Genomic DNA, 15,821 nt, shown 5'->3' on the forward strand with positions numbered 1-15,821 from the left:
AATGTGTGCATAAAAATAAGTAACAGAAGGGGTATGAGGGGGAGGTGGGGCCTAGCGGAAGTTAGAGAAGTCGATGTTCATGCCATCAGGTTGGAGGCTACCCAGACGGAATATGAAGTGTTGTTCCTCCAATCTGAGTGTGGCTTCACCTTTACAGGAGAGGAGGCCGTGGATAGACATGTCAGAATGGGAATGGGATGTGGAATTAAAATGTGTGGCCACTGGGAGATCCTGCTTTCTCTGGCGGACAGAGCGTAGATGTTCAGCAAAGCAGTCTCCCAGTCTGCGTCGGGTCTCGCCAATATATAAAAGGCCACATCGGGAGCACCGGACGCAGTATATCACCCCAGTCGACTCACAGGTGAAGTGTTGCCTCACCTGGAAGGACTGTTTGGGGCCCCGAATGGTGCTAAGGGAGGAAGTGTAAGGGCATGCGTAGCACTTGTTCCGCTTACACGGATAAGTGCCAGGAGGGAGATCAGTGGGGAGGGATGGGGGGGACGAACGGACAAGGGAGTTGTGTAGGGAGCGATCCCTGCGGAATGCAGAGAGATGGGGGGAGGGAAAGATGTGCTTAGTGGTGGGATCCTGTTGGAGGTGGCGGAAGTTACGGAGAATAATATGTTGGACCCGGAGGCTGGTGGGGTGGTAGGTGAGGACCAGGGGAACCCTATTCCTAGTGGGCTGGCGGGAGGATGGAGTGAGAGCAGATGTGCGTGAAATGAGGGAGATGCGTTTAAGAGCAGAGTTGATAGTGGAGGAAGGGAAGCCCCTTTCTTTAAAAAATGAAGACATCTCCCTCGTCCTAAAATGAAAAGCCTCATCCTGAGAGCAGATGCGGCGGAGACGGAGGAATTGCGAGAAGGGGATGGCGTTTTTGCAAGAGACAGGGTGAGAAGAGGAATAGTCCAGATAGCTGTGAGAGTCAGTAGGGTTATAGTAGACATCAGTGGATAAGCTGTCTCCAGAGACAGAGACAGAAAGATCTAGAAAGGGGAGGGAGGTGTCGGAAATGGACCAGGTAAACTTGAGGGCAGGGTGAAAGTTGGAGGCAAAGTTAATAAAGTCAACGAGTTCTGCATGCGTGCAGGAAGCAGCGCCAATGCAGTCGTCGATGTAGCGAAGGAAAAGTGGGGGACAGATACCAGAATAGGCACGGAACATAGATTGTTCCACAAACCCAACAAAAAGGCAGGCATAGCTAGGACCCATACGGGTGCCCATAGCTACACCTTTAGTTTGGAGGAAGTGGGAGGAGCCAAAGGAGAAATTATTAAGAGTAAGGACTAATTCCGCTAGACGGAGCAGAGTGGTGGTAGGGGGGAAACTGATTAGGTCTGGAATCCAAAAAGAAGCGTAGAGCTTTGAGACCTTCCTGATGGGGGATGGAAGTATATAAGGACTGGACATCCATGGTGAAAATAAAGCGGTGGGGGCCAGGGAACTTAAAATCATTGAAAAGTTTAAGAGCGTGAGAAGTGTCACGAACATAAGTCAGAAGGGATTGAACAAGGGGTGATAAAACAGTGTCGAGGTATGCAGAAACGAGTTTGGTGGGGCAGGAGCAAGCTGAGACAATAGGTCGGCCAGGACAGGCAGGTTTGTGGATCTTGGGTAGGAGGTAGAAACGGGAAGTGGGGGGTGTGGGAACTATAAGGTTGGCAGCAGTGGATGGGAGATCCCCTGAGCGGATAAAGTCAGTCATGGTGTGGGAGACAATGGCCTGGTGCTCCTTAGTGGGGTCACGATCGAGGGGTAAATAAGAGGAGGTATCCACGAGTTGTCGCTGTGCCTCGGCAAGGTAGAGGTCAGTACGCCAGACTACAACAGCACCCCCCTTATCGGCGAGTTCCAAGTCTCTTGGCACCGCTGATTATTGAATTTTCTCCCCCTTTAGAAAATAGTGCCTGACCATACATTTTCCAGCACTGTATTCCATCTGCCACTTCTTTGCACATTCTCCCACCACGTCAACTCCTTCTGCAGTCTCCCTGCTTCCTCAGCACCACGTGTCCCTCCACCTATCTTCAATTCATCCACAAACGTGGTCACAAACCCATCAATTCCGTCATCCAAATCACTGACATGCAACACCAAAAGAAATGGTCCCAAAACCCACTACTGCGGAACAGCACTAAAAGCCAACCAGAAAAGGCTCCCTTTATTCCTACTCTTTGCCTCCTGTCAGTAAGCCAACCTTCTATCCATGATAGTATCTTTCCTGTAACACCATGAGTTTTTATCTTGTTAAGCAGCTTCGTGTACAGCTTCCGAAAATCCAAGTACACAACATCCACAAAATCTTCTTTGTCTATCCTGCCTGTTATTTCCTCGGAGAACTTCAACAGATTTGTCGAACAAGGCTTCCTCCGAACTTAAGGAGTCTTAAAGAAACATTCTGACTTTGGCCAAGTATATTATGCAATTCCAAGTATCCCGAAACTTCATCTTTAACGATGGACTTCAGCATCTTCCCATCCTCTGAGGTCAGGCTAACTAGCCAAATATTTTCTTTCTTCTTCCTCTTGAAGAGTGGAGTTACATTTACAATATTCCAGTCTTGCGGAACCATTCCGGAATCTAAGGATTCTTGAAAGATCATTACTAATGCCCGCACGATCTGTTTAGCTATCATTTTCTGAACCCTGGGGTGTAGCCAATCCGGTCCAGGTGACTTATCTACCTTCAGACCTTTCAATTTCACAAGCACCTTCTCCCTAGTTAAAGCAACTGCACTCACTTCCACCTCCCCCCCCCAACACAACACTCTCGAATTTCCGGCACGCTGTTAGCATCTTCCATGAAAAATAATTAAGCTGGTCTGCCATTTTTTTTGTCCCCCGTTACTATCTCTCCAGTGCCATATTCCAGCAGCCCAATATCCACTCCCATCTCTCTTTATAAAACACACAAAATGCTGGAGGAACTCTGCAGGCCAGGCAGCATCTTTGGAAAAGTACAGTCAACATTTTGGACTGAGACCCTTCATCAGGACTGGAAAAAAAGAAATTAGGTCAGAGTAAGAGGTGAGGGGGTGGGGAGGAGGAAGTACAAGGTAGTAGATGATAGGTGAGACTGGGAGGGGGGAGGGGTGAATTAAAGAGCTGGGAGGTCGATTGGTGAAAGCGATAAAGGGCTGGAGAAGGGGGAATCTGACAGGAGAGGACAGCAGGCCATGGAAGAAGAGGAAGGGGGAGGAACACAAGAGGGAGGTGATGGACAGGTAAGGAGTAAGGTGAGAAGGAGAAATGGGAATGGGGAATGGTGAAGGACAAGGGGGGGTGGGGAGAAAGGGGTGCAATTACCAGAAGTTCAAGAAAACGAAGTTCACGCCATCAGGTTGGAGTCTAGACTACCCAGACGGAAGATAAGGTGTTGTTCCCCCAACCTGAGAGTGTCCTCATCACGGCAGTAGAGGAGGCCGTGGACTGACATGTCAGAATAGGAATGGGAAATAGAGTGGGAGATCCCGCTTTTTCTGGCAGACGGAACACAGGTGCTCAGCGAAGCAGTTTCCCAATCGGCGGTGGGTCTCAGCGACATACAGGAGGCCTCATCGTGAGCACCGCACCGGACACTGACCCCGACAGACTCACATGTGAAGTGTCACCTCACCCGGAAGGACTGTTCGGGGCCCTGAATGATAGTGAGGAAGGAGGTGTAGGGGCAGGTGTGGCACTTGTTCCGCTTGCAAGGATAAGTGCCAGGAGGGAGATCAGTGGGGAGGGACGATTGGACAAGAGTTATGTAGGGAGCGATCCCTGCGGAAAGCAGAAAGTGGGGGGGGGGGGGGGGAGATAAAGGAAAGATGGTGGAAGTTACTGGAAATTATGTGCTGTATGCGGAGGCTGGTGGGGTGGTAGATGAGGACAAGAGGAACCCTATCCCTGGTGGGGTGGCAGGTGAATGGGGTGAGGGCAGACGTGTGTGAAATGGAAGAGATGAGGGTGAGGGCAGGGTTGATAGTGGAGGAAGAAAAACCTCTTTCTCTGAAGAAGCTCATTAGTTCCGGAATGAAAAGCCTCACCCTAAGAGTAAATGTGGTGGAGATGGAGGAGTTGAGAGAAGGGGATGGCATTTTTACAAGTGAAAAGGTGGGAAGACATATAGTCCAGGTAGCCGTGAGAATCAATCGTCTCTTTTACTCTTTACTTCTCTGAAAAAACTTCTGGTATCCTCTTTGAAGTTATTATCTAGCTTCCCTTCGAATTTCATCTTTTCTCACCTTATTTTTTTTGTTGCCTTCTGCTGGTTTTTAAAAGCTTCCCAATCCTCTAACTTCCCCCTAACTTTTGATCAATTATTGCGTTCTCCCTTGAAGGAAGAGTTTCACTCTGTCCTGAAATCTTTGGCAGTAACAGAGCGTATAAACACGGCCTTCGGCCCATCTGGTCCATTCCGACCACAGCGTCCTCCCTGCTTGTGCTGATTGAGCACATTTGCCCCATAACCCTCCAAGCATCTCCTCTCCATGTACCGATCCAAATTGTACCTGCCTCAACCATTTCCTCTGGCAGCTCATTCCAGGTATTCTCTACCCTCTGTGTGATGGAGTTACCTCTCAGTCCTCCTCTAAATCTCTCCCTTCTCATCTTTTATCGGTTCCCTCTAGTTTTAGGCTCCCTGACCCAGACTACGGTCGTCCGCCTTTCCCGTACACTGCACGATTTTGTAAGCATCTGGGAGATCACCCCTCATTCTCCTGCACTCTGTAAAATAAACATTCAGCATGGCCAGCCCCTCTCTCAGATTCAGCTAAATCCTGCCCAATGCCCTCAAGGTTGGCCCTGCTCCAGTTCACGAATTTACCCCGTTCTGTCTGTCTCCTTAAATATTCCAAAACTAATAGAATGGTGGTCACCAGATGCAAAGCAAGTCCCGACTGCCACTTCAGTTACTCGGCCCACCTCGTTTCCTAAGAAAAGGTCCGGTATTGTTGGCCTTGTCCTCTCTGTCTCCATGACTGGAGTAAAACTAATAGAGTAGTTGTCACCAAACCCAAAGGGCCCACCAACAGCCACTGGCCCTGTGTCTGTGTCTGACCCTTCCCTTCCTCTGACAGCGCACTCCGCGTGCACCACCCTGTGTGGAAAAGCTGCCCCTGGGTCTCCTTTAAATCTTGTCCCTCTCCCAAAACTTATGTCTTTGACTTTAAAACTCTCCTACCTTGTGATAGAGTGGCGGGGTGGAGATTCATCTCTACCAAAGGCGCTCCTTCCCTCCACTAGCCTTCAGATCACCCTCGGGTAAGGTGTAGCACCCACTTAGCACGCCCCCCCCCCCCCCGATCAGGGTCACATGAATCATGAATTCACGGGGCAGGTAGTAGATGGTCGTATGAGAAGCCGTTGCATACCTCAAGTCCTGGTGACAATCTCTAAGGAGTATTGATAATGGCTGGGGATCACCCGACTTGCGAAGACACTGCCCAGAAGACAGCAATGGCAAACCACTTCCGTAGAAAAATTTGCCAAGAACATGGTCATGGATAGACCAGAGCTGCCCACGTCATACGACACAGCACATAACGAACGAACCCTGTGATAAACAGTGTAACAATCTCGCTTATCTATAGCCTACAAATCTAACAAATCTCCTCAGCCTCCGGCGCCCCAGTGGGAAGAAAGTCGGCTGACTCACCTCTCCCCGTAACTCTCGGGAGGGGGGAGAAGATGGCGGCGCAACGGCAGCGCGCGTGGCCTCTTCGGTGATGAATATCTGTTATCTGTTAAGTAGGGGACCGTGCACAATTCTGATTTGATGGAGACAGACGTGCAAGCACAGCGGAACATCTGCAAAACTTCTGAAATGCCCGCTTCGCTGCCACTGCTACTGTGTGGTAACCGGAATCTCCGGAGCTGAAGGCCCCGAAATCCTCGGCTTTGCGTGTTTCGGCAGCCGGGGAGAGGTCGAAGGCGCTTGGCAGAGGATGGCGCTCGGGAGGCTGTATCGGAGAGGCTGCCCGGAAGCTCGGAGTTTTCGGACGGATAGATTCAGGGTCGGCTGGGATCGGCTGCTTCCAAGGTATCGGCAAATTGACGGTGCCTGGAGGCTTATGGCAGGGAGTTTCTCCCTTTTGCCGCCTGCTATCGGGGACTCGGGAGTCGATCAACTCGGGACTTTGAGACTTTTTTTACTGTGCCCATGGTTTGTTCTTTATCAAATTATGGTATTGCTTTGCACTGCTGTAACTATATGTTATAATTATGTGGGTCTGTCAGTGTTAGTCTTTGGTCTGTCCTGGTTTCTGTGATATCACTCCGGAGAAACACCGTATCATTTCTTAATGCACGTATGCATTTCTAAATGACAATAAAAGAGGACTGAGTGTTCTCATAATCTAAAGACACTGCAAAGACATGTGAACTAGAAGGTCATGAGACCACAAGACATAGGAACAGAATTAGGCCATTTGGCCCAGTAAGCCTGCTCTGCTATTCTATCATGGCTGAAATATCTATTTCCTCGCACCTTCCACACACTTACCGGTGAGTCGGTTAATTGGGCAGCACGGGCTCGCTGGGCCGGAAGGGCCTGTTACCACATTATATCTCTAAATAAAAATTTTTAAAAAGCCCCCCTGCATTCCAGACAAGATTCTGGCGAATTTCAAGCCAGGCACAAGACCTACCCGGTGCGCCTCGGCGGCCGTCCCCCTCCTCATCAACATGCAGCAGGCTCGGAGTGGAGTTGAACACACTGGTGGGATGGAGCACAACGCCTGCCTTGCTCTGGGTGTGGAAGATCTGTATCGGAGAGTGAGGGAATGAGAGAGCGAGCAGGAAGCGGATTGAGAGTGGCGAAGAGTGAGCGTGAGGAGGACGAGGGAAGGAGGAAGGCAAGAGGAGAGAGGCAGGAGCCAAGGGTGGGCACGAGGGGTTGGAGTGGATGTCAGGGGAAGCGGTTGAGATAATATGGGGAGAGGTAAGGGAACTGACCAGAATGAAGCAGGCTGATGAAATAGCGGGAGACAGGAAAAGGAATGTGAGGGTAACAGGTGAAGCTGAGTAACAAACACTTCATCAGGGAGAGGAGTAACGAGGGATAAAACAGATTTGGGGGATGAAGAACGACGTGAAGAACGACAGGGATGAGAGGTCAAAGGGCGGGAGAGGGGCCGCAGACGCCATGGGCCGGGGGTGGGGGTGCTGAGAGCGGGAAAGGGGAGGGAGGGCTGAAGAGTGTCAGATGTGGGGATCGGAGTTGGACAGGGAGTGATGAGCATCAGCGAGGGGAGGTGGTGAGTGGAGAGAGACGTAGACACCCGGGTGTGTTGTCCCCACCCCCCTCACCTGCTCAGAGTCCTTGCGCCGGCTGTTGAACTCGTCCGGCACGGCCAGCTGAGGGTAGAGACCGCGACACACCAGCAGCTTCAGCAGCTGGAAAGAGCGAGCGGAGAGCCGTTGGGAGAGCGCCGCGGCGCACAGCTCATTCACGTCGTGGCGCAGCTTAAAATTCACATCCTGTGGGGGGGGGGAGGAGAGGGGCAGAGGGGAGGGGAGGGTTAGAGGAATGGAGACAGTGAGGGGGAGTGGATGGGCAGAGAGATGGGTCAAATAGAGAAGTAGACAGTGAGGTAACGGCATTTACACATATTAGTCATAGTCATACTTTATTGATCCCGGGGGAAATTGGTTTTCATTACAGTTGCACCATAAATAATAAATAGTAATAAAACCATAAATAGTTAAATAGTAATATGTAAATTATGCCAGGAAATAAGTCCAGGACCAGCCTATTGGCTCAGGGTGTCTGACCCTCCAAGGGAGGAGTTGTAAAGTTTGATGGCCACAGGCAGGAATGACTTCCTATGACGCTCTGTGCTGCATCTCAGTGGAATGAGTCTCTGGCTGAATGTACTCCTGTGCCCACCCAGTACATTATGTAGTGGATGGGAGACATTGTCCAAGATGGCATGCAACTTGGACAGCATCCTCTTTTCAGACACCACAGTGAGAGAGATCAGTTCCATCCCCACAACATCACTGGGCTTACGAATGAGTTTGTTGATTCTGTTGGTGTCTGCTACCCTCAGCCGGCTGCCCCAAAAGGAAGTGGAGAGAGATGGATTCACAGACACTGGGGTACACACAACAGAGTATACATTCTACAGGACAGAGACACGCAGAGAGACAGTCCATGTAGAGAGCGACAGAGAGAGAGCATCCACTCGCAGCAGTCCGCCACATACCTGAATGTCCACCTCACCGCGCTGGCTCTCTGAACGATGCGAGCCCTCGTCCTCCGAGGACCCCTGCTCCTCGTCCTCCAGCCGCAGCACCTTGCGCCTGCGCCCGTCTTGCTGCTCGTGTTGCCGCTTCACCAGCCGCAGCTCCTGACGCTCCCGGTGTCGCTTCTGCCGTTGGTAGCTGTCTCTACCGGAGCCGCCCTCCTCCTCCAGCAGCCGATGGTCCTTCAACAGCGTCTGAACCAGAGGAGGTAGGGGTCAGCTCACCCTTCTCCTCTCCTCCCCACCCTCGCAACCTGCCCATCACTTCCCCCTGCTTTCCCTCCTCCTTCCCTTTCTGCCATGATCCACTCTCCCCTCGGATTCAGCCTGTTACCTCCTCCACCATCAGCACCCAGCTTCTCGCTGCACCCCCCCCACCCACCTGGTCTCGCCTCCTCCCCGTCCCCCCACCTTCTTATTCTGGCTGCTTCTGCCCTCCTTTCCAGCCTCGGCCCAAAGCGTCAACTGTTTATTCCTCTCCACAGATGCTGTCTCACCAGCTGAGTTCCTCCAGCATCTTGCTGGGCTTCCAGAATCTCTTAGTCATTGAAAAGTACAGCCCTTCAGCCCATCTAGACCAGGCTCAACCATTTAAACTGCTTACTCCCATCAACCAGCACAACAGCTCTTTACCCCTCCCATCCACGTACCTATCCAAACTTCTCTTCAACATTGAAATCAAGATCACATGCCCCACTTGTATTGGCAACTCATTCCACACTCTCACCACCCCCTGAGTGAAGAAGTTTTCCTTAAACATTTCACGTTTCACCTTTAACCCATGACCTCTAGCTGTAGTCCCACCCAACCTCAGTGGAAAACGCCTGCTTGCATTTCCCCTCTCTGTTGTCATTTGACTGTATACACCTATACCACCAAATGCGATGTTTCTCCGGACCAGGGTGTAAAGCACTGTAGTACATAACACACAATAACGCAGAAAAACGAGAATTTAATCTACAAATGCATAATTTTGCATTTACCCTATCCATACCCCTCATTATTTGGTATACATCTATCAAATCTACTCTCAGTCTTCTACTTTCCAAGGAATAAAGTACTAATCTATTCAATCTTTCCTTATAACTCAGGTCCTCCAGTTCCAGCAATATCCTTGTAAAATTTCTCTGTATTCTTTCAACTTTATTTACATCTTTCCTGTAGGCAGGTGACCAAAACTGCTTATAATACAGGTGTCCCCCACTTTTCGAACGTTCGCTTTACGAAACCTCACTGTTATGAAAGACCTACATTAGTTACCTGTTTTCGCTAACAGAAGGTGTTTTCACTGTTACGATAAAAGGCAACGCGCGAAAAAAAATCAGCGTGCGTCCCGAGCAGCCGCTCTCCCCCGGATTCAGAACGGCATTCTAGCCAGCACTGCTTAAACACATGCCTGTGAGCAGACGTTTGCAAGATGAGTTCTAAGGTTTCGAAAAAGCCTAAAAGAGCTCGTAAGGGTGTTACACTTAGCGTAAAGCTAGACATAATTAAGCGTTTCGATCATGGTGAACGAAGTAAGGACAAGGTGAGTTTGGCTTGTGGAAGTTGACGAAGATGATGTTGAAGAGGTTTTGGCATCCCATGACCAAGAACTGATAGATGAAGAGCTGATGCAATTGGAAGAGGAAAGGATAACAATTGAAACCAAATGCAGTAGTGAAAGTGAAATCATCCAGGAACTGAACGTGAAGCAACTGCGTGAGATTTTCCCTGCAATGATAAAGTACAACTTTAATTTTGAAAGGGTACGTCAGTTTAGGGCATATTTGCAGGATGGTTTGAGTGCTTACAAAGAACTGTATGATAGAAAAATGCGCGAGGCTAAGCAGTCAAGCAAGCCCTTCACATCAGCCACAGCAGACGACAAACCTCGACCTTGAGGCAGGCAGACATAGAAGATGACCTGCCTGCCCTGATGGAAACAGAAGATGAGATGACACTCTAGTGTCCCACCACCCCAACCCCCAGGCCCTGGACAGATACTGATTCGCGAAGAACGCAGTGGTAGCTGTAACGTACTCAGCACATCTTTAAGAAAAAAAGCGGAAATAAATAAGCTATTAATTAGGTGCCGCCCAGCATGTAAATGTCGGCCCAGATCAGAGGTAATTGCCGATTGCGTCGCCTCTGATCTGGGTCGACATTCACATGCCGGGCAGCACCTAATTAATTAGCTTGTTTATTTCGGCTTTTTTTCTTAAAGATGTGCTGGGTGCATCCCAGCCACCACTGTATTCTTCGTGGATCGGTATCAGTTCGCTGCCCGGAGGGTGGGGGCCACTGCACCACCCCAACCTCCGACGACGCAGCCTAACACACCATCATCAGTGTGCTCAATGTGCTACTTCGTATCGGCTGTGTATTTTTACGTGTTATTTGGTATGATTTGGAAGCTTCATAGCTTAAAGTTTACTGGAGAGCACTTGCGCCGTGTTTCTGCCAAGAGCGCTTGCGTGAAATTTTCGCTACAGAGAACAGTGCGCAATGATTGTAGAAAAGTATTTCTACTTTATATAGGCTGTGTATTCATCATATCATTCCTGCTTTTACTATATATTACTGTTACTTTAGGTTTTATGCATTATTTGGCATGATTTGGTAGGTTATTTTTGGGTCTGCGAACGCTCACAAATTTTTCCCATATAAATTAATGGTTAATGCTTCTTCGCTTTACGACATTCCGGCTTACGAACCGTTTCATAGGAACGCTCTACCTTCGGATGGTGGGGGAAACCTGTACTCCAAATTATGCCTCACCAATGTCTTATACAATTTCAACATAACATCCCATCTCCTGTACTCTTGAGACCCTGATTTTCAGCTTCCTTCCTGACTCCCTAATTTTCACTTTTCAGGACCTCATCCCTTTTCCTAACTAGGTCATTGCTACCAATGCATGGACCATGGCTTCTGGCTGCTCAACGTCCCCACTTGAGAATGCCGTAAAGATCGAGACATCCCTGACCCTGGGAGGCAACATATTATCTGGGAGGCTCCTACTCAAGTCAGGATGGTTCTGATGAACCAGGTGACCACCGACGATGTCCTGCAGACAGTTCACAAAACTCCTTCTTCTACACCACATTCTTTCAAACGTGATTCTGCTATGAAACTCCGTGCGGTTGGAACCTGTGATTTACATTCTGATGGTGTGTTCTGGGGCCGACTAAGCAATCTGGTGCTTTACTGTCACTGAGGGAGTTGGGTAAGGTTTGGAGCGGGTGTGTGTGTGGGGCCTGGGGGGCCTAGTAGCCTGGAGACCGGGAGCAAGCCCACGATCGACCCCATTGCTTCTCTCCGATTGAGGTGTCAAGGGTGCGAGCCCGTGATTGACTTCATTGCTTCTCTCTGATTGAGGTGCTGATCAAGGGCGAAGTTGATGAGGAAGGTCGGGCGTTCGGTGCCATCTTCCTGCATTCAACCGGCCTTCCTCTCCCTGGTGCTCGCCGCTGTCAGAGGGAAGTGCAGCAGTCTTGGGGTCCATGTTGCCAGGATTGATCAGCGAGGCTGTGGACTCATTTTGGTTCATGTTGCAGGTGATCCTCGATCTGGTTACACATTTTTTTTTACTGTTTTGAGCGGTTTGATCGATGAAGGCTGGGGTGCTTCAGCAAAGAGTGGCCCTGGCAGTGGGCTAGCAGCGTGGTGCTGAGCAGAACTAAACTGAACACTCCTCCACTCCTACTTTAAACTTTCATATTCTATGCAGTGTTCACATACTCGTTTGCATTTGCAAATTTAGCTTTTTTTTGCACGCTGGGTGTGTGATGTTTCTGTTCCCAAGGTGTTTCTGGGTTTCCTGGCTGACTGTGGGAGGATGAATCTGAGAGTTGTACTCTGTATACATACTTGCATAAAACATTTTCTTTGAAACCTCCACAGAGATGGTTCCAGCAGTCTGATATTAGTGGGGGGGGGGGGGAAGCTATCCTTAAATCTCCACATCAGGGCTTTCGAGCCCCTGTATCTTCCTCCAGATAATGGGAAGGGGAATAGCCACAGTGACAGGCACTAGACTGCTAGTGTCCTGAAGCAACTCCCACAGGGCAAAGCTCCGTCCTCACCCGGCCAAGCTGACACTTGCTCCAAAACCCTCCCTGGTGTCTGGTCCCCGACAGCTCGAGCCGCTCCCAGTTTCCCACCCCCAGCAGACAGACCACCCCTGCACACTCTCCCCCTCCTCACCACTGCTGGCCAGCAAGCCAGCTCCCAGGTGGAGGTCCCTCTACCATCGGGGATGGGGTGGGTAGAGTCTCCCCCCTTTATATCAAACCATGAGCCGTAGGCCATTCGGTCCATCAATTCTGCTCCACCATTCCATCATGGCTGATTTATTTCCCGTCTCGACCCCATTCTCCAGCCTTCTCCCCGTCACCTCTGACACCCTGACTAATTAAGAACCTATCAACCTCTGCTTTAAATACACCCAATGACTTGGCCTCCACAGCCATCTGAGGCAATGAATTTCTCAGAATCACCACCTTCTCAGGAAAGGAATCCCTCCTCATCACCGTTATAAAGGGATGTCCTTCTATTCTGAGGCTGTGCCTTCTGGTCCTGGACTCCCGACTATAGGGAGCATCCTCTCCACGTCCACTCTGTCATTTCAATACTCGATTCCTGACACACACAGCCGTGCCGTGCAACTGGGTTTGGGAACGCACCCCTGCCCTCCAGACTGTTGACAATTCTGGACCGAAGTTTTGTATTTGCACAGTGTGGGAGGTCACAGGCCCTGCCTTAGGGTTTGGAGGGGCTGCTCCTTGAATTCTGGTTGCACTTCAACCCCCTCCCCCCCCCCACCCCGATCATCTCTGGGCACCCGGGGCAGAAGTGGAGGGCGGAGGTTGTGGATGGGCGAGGTAAACGTTCAGAGGTGCAGGCAGCGGGCCAGGGCGAGAGGCAAGGGTCCACCCTCTGCAGACAGAGCATGAAGGCCTTCTGGGACCGGAGGACACCGCAAGGGCGGGAGTTGGAGGGTGGGGTCCACCCCCTCGGGAGACTGACAGGACTGGAGGCATCCTGGAAAGTGAGCAAGTCTTTCAACAGATTTCTTGCTGGGGCATCCTGCGGCTCTGGTACAAAAAGGAGAGAGGGAGAGGAAAAGTGCCGTTACCTTGAACTGCTTCCTCAGGTTCACCATCTCATACAGACGCTGCTCCTGAAGTCCTCTCCGCCGGCACCATTTCCGACTGTTGCTGCCCCTCAGTGACTTCACCTGCAATATCAGAGAGAGTACACACAACTGTATCCCAGCTCACCGCCCCTCCCCTACAACCCTGCACTCTCTCCCCACCACTCCCCTCCCACAGCCCAGCACTCCCTCCCCACTGACCTCCTACAGCCCAGCGCTCCCTCCCCACCAACGCCCCTCCCACAGCCCAGCACTCCCTCCCCACCGACCCCCTACAGCCCAGCGCTCCCTCCCCACCGACCCCCCTCCCACAGCCCAGCGCTCCCTCCCTACCGACCCCCTCCCACAGCCCAGCACTCCCTCTCCACCGACTGCCCCCACAACCCAGCACTCCCTCCCCACCAACCCCCTACAGCCCAACACTCCCTCCCCACCGACCGCCCCCACAACCCAGCACTCCCTCCCCATCCACCCCCCTCCCACAGCCCAGCACTCCCTCCCTACAAACCCCCTCCCACAGCCCAGCACTCCCTCCCTACCGACCCCCTCCCACAGCCCAGCACTCCCTCCCCACCGACCCCCCTCCCACAGCCCAGCACTCCCTCCCCACCAACCCTACAGCCCAGCGCTCCCTCCCCACCGACCCCCCCCCACAGCCCAGCACTCCCTCCCCACCGGCCCCCCTCCAACAGCCCAGCACTCCCTCCCCACCGACCCCCTACAGCCCAGCGTTCCCTCCCCACCGACACCCTACAGCCCAGCGCTCCCTCCCCACCGACTCCCCCCCACATCCCAGCACTCCCTCCCTAACGACCCCCTACAGCCCAGCGCTCCCTCCCCACCAGCCCCCTACAGCCCAGCGCTCTCTCCCCACCGACCCTCTACAGCCCAGCGCTCCCTCCCTACCGACCCCCTCCCACAGCCCAGCACTCCCTCCCCATCGGCCCCCTCCCACAGCCCAGCACTCCCTCCCCACCAGCCCCCTACAGCCCAGCGCTCCCTCCCCACTGACCCCCACCCACAGCCCAGCACTCCGCCCCTACCGACCCCCTCCCACAGCCCAGCACTCCCTTCTTACCAACCCCCTCCCACAGCCCATCACTCCCTCCCCACCGACCCCCTCCAGCCCAGCACTCCCTCCCCACTGACCCCCTCCCACAGCCCAGCACTCCCTCCCCGACCCCCTACAGCCCAGCACTCCCTCCCCACCGACCCCCACAGCCCAGCGCCCCCTCCCCACCGACCCCCCTCCCACAGCCCAGTGCTCCCTCTCCACCAACCCCCTACAGCCCAGCACTCCCTCCCCACCGACCCCCTACAGCCCAGCGCTCCCTCCCCACCGACCCCCTACAGCCCAGCGCTCCCTCCCCACCGACCCCCTACAGCCCAGCGCTCCCTCCCCACCGACCCCCTACAGCCCAGTGCTCCCTCCCTACCAACCCCCTACAGCCCAGTGCTCCCTCCCTACCAACCCCCTACAGCCCAGCGCTCCCTCCCTACCAACCCCCTCCCACAGCCCAGCACTCCTTCCCCACCGGCCCCCTCCCACAGCCCAGCACTCCCTCCCCATCGGCCCCCTCCCACAGCCCAGCACTCCCTCCCCACCAGCCCCCTACAGCCCAGCACTCCCTCCCCACTGACCCCCTCCCACAGCCCAGCACTCCCTCCCCACCGACCCCCTACAGCCCAGCACTCCCTCCCCACCGACCCCCACAGCCCAGCGCTCCCTCCCTACCAACCCCCTACAGCCCAGCACTCCCTCCCTACCAACCCCCTCCCACAGCCCAGCACTCCCTCCCCACCAACCCCCTCCCACAGCTCAGCACTCCCTCCCCACCGACCCCCTCCCACAGCCCAGCACTCCCTCCCCACCGACCCCCTACAGCCCAGCGTTCCCTCCCCACCGACACCCTACCACAGCCCAGCGCTCCCTCCCACCAACCCCCAAGCCCCCTACAGTACGGTGCTCCCTCACTGACTTCACCTGCACCATCCCCAGCAGCACTACCAGCTTCACCCTGAGTGGACAGTAAGCACACAAATATAACACTGGAGAGATTTCAGGACTTACCGAAACCACCACACAGACAGACACACACACAGACACACACTACAGACGCCACACCAAGAGCCATACCTGCAGCCACTCTTCAAAGACATTGAGCAGGGTGAAGGGATCTCCCTGGTCACTTTCCAGCGGCTTACGGGCGGTCGCACAATCGGGACTGGCCTGCCTGACGAACGGGGACTGGACGCTCAGGGCCGCGGCCAGGGTCAGGACTGGCTCCAGCAGGTCAAAGGTGCTGCCCAGGATCAGTATCTTCCCTGGGGGGGGGGGGGGGAGAGAGGGAGAGAAGCAGGCCGTGAGAGTACCATCGACCCACCCACCCCCCAACCCCACAGCGCAGCACTCCCTTCCTCACCGCCCCTCCTGGTGAGCAGGAAGGCCCCATC

The 15,821-nt window shown here is 53.2% G+C and overlaps 1 protein-coding gene across 1 annotated transcript in view; it reads right to left on the minus strand.

Annotated features, from left to right (window-relative positions):
- The window catches only part of dhx34 (DEAH (Asp-Glu-Ala-His) box polypeptide 34), a 41,169-nt gene that overhangs the window by 14,593 nt on the left and 10,755 nt on the right, over positions 1-15,821 (minus strand). Inside the window, exons 6-10 of the mRNA XM_072246936.1 lie at positions 15,505-15,692; positions 13,350-13,451; positions 8,192-8,425; positions 7,293-7,463; positions 6,632-6,746 (exon numbers count right to left, since the gene is read on the minus strand). Of these exons, the coding sequence (XP_072103037.1) occupies positions 6,632-6,746; positions 7,293-7,463; positions 8,192-8,425; positions 13,350-13,451; positions 15,505-15,692 (810 nt within the window). The remainder of the gene's footprint in view (positions 1-6,631; positions 6,747-7,292; positions 7,464-8,191; positions 8,426-13,349; positions 13,452-15,504; positions 15,693-15,821) is intronic.

Source organism: Mobula birostris, chromosome 29, assembly GCF_030028105.1.
Source record: "Mobula birostris isolate sMobBir1 chromosome 29, sMobBir1.hap1, whole genome shotgun sequence".
NCBI lineage: Eukaryota > Metazoa > Chordata > Chondrichthyes > Myliobatiformes > Myliobatidae > Mobula > Mobula birostris.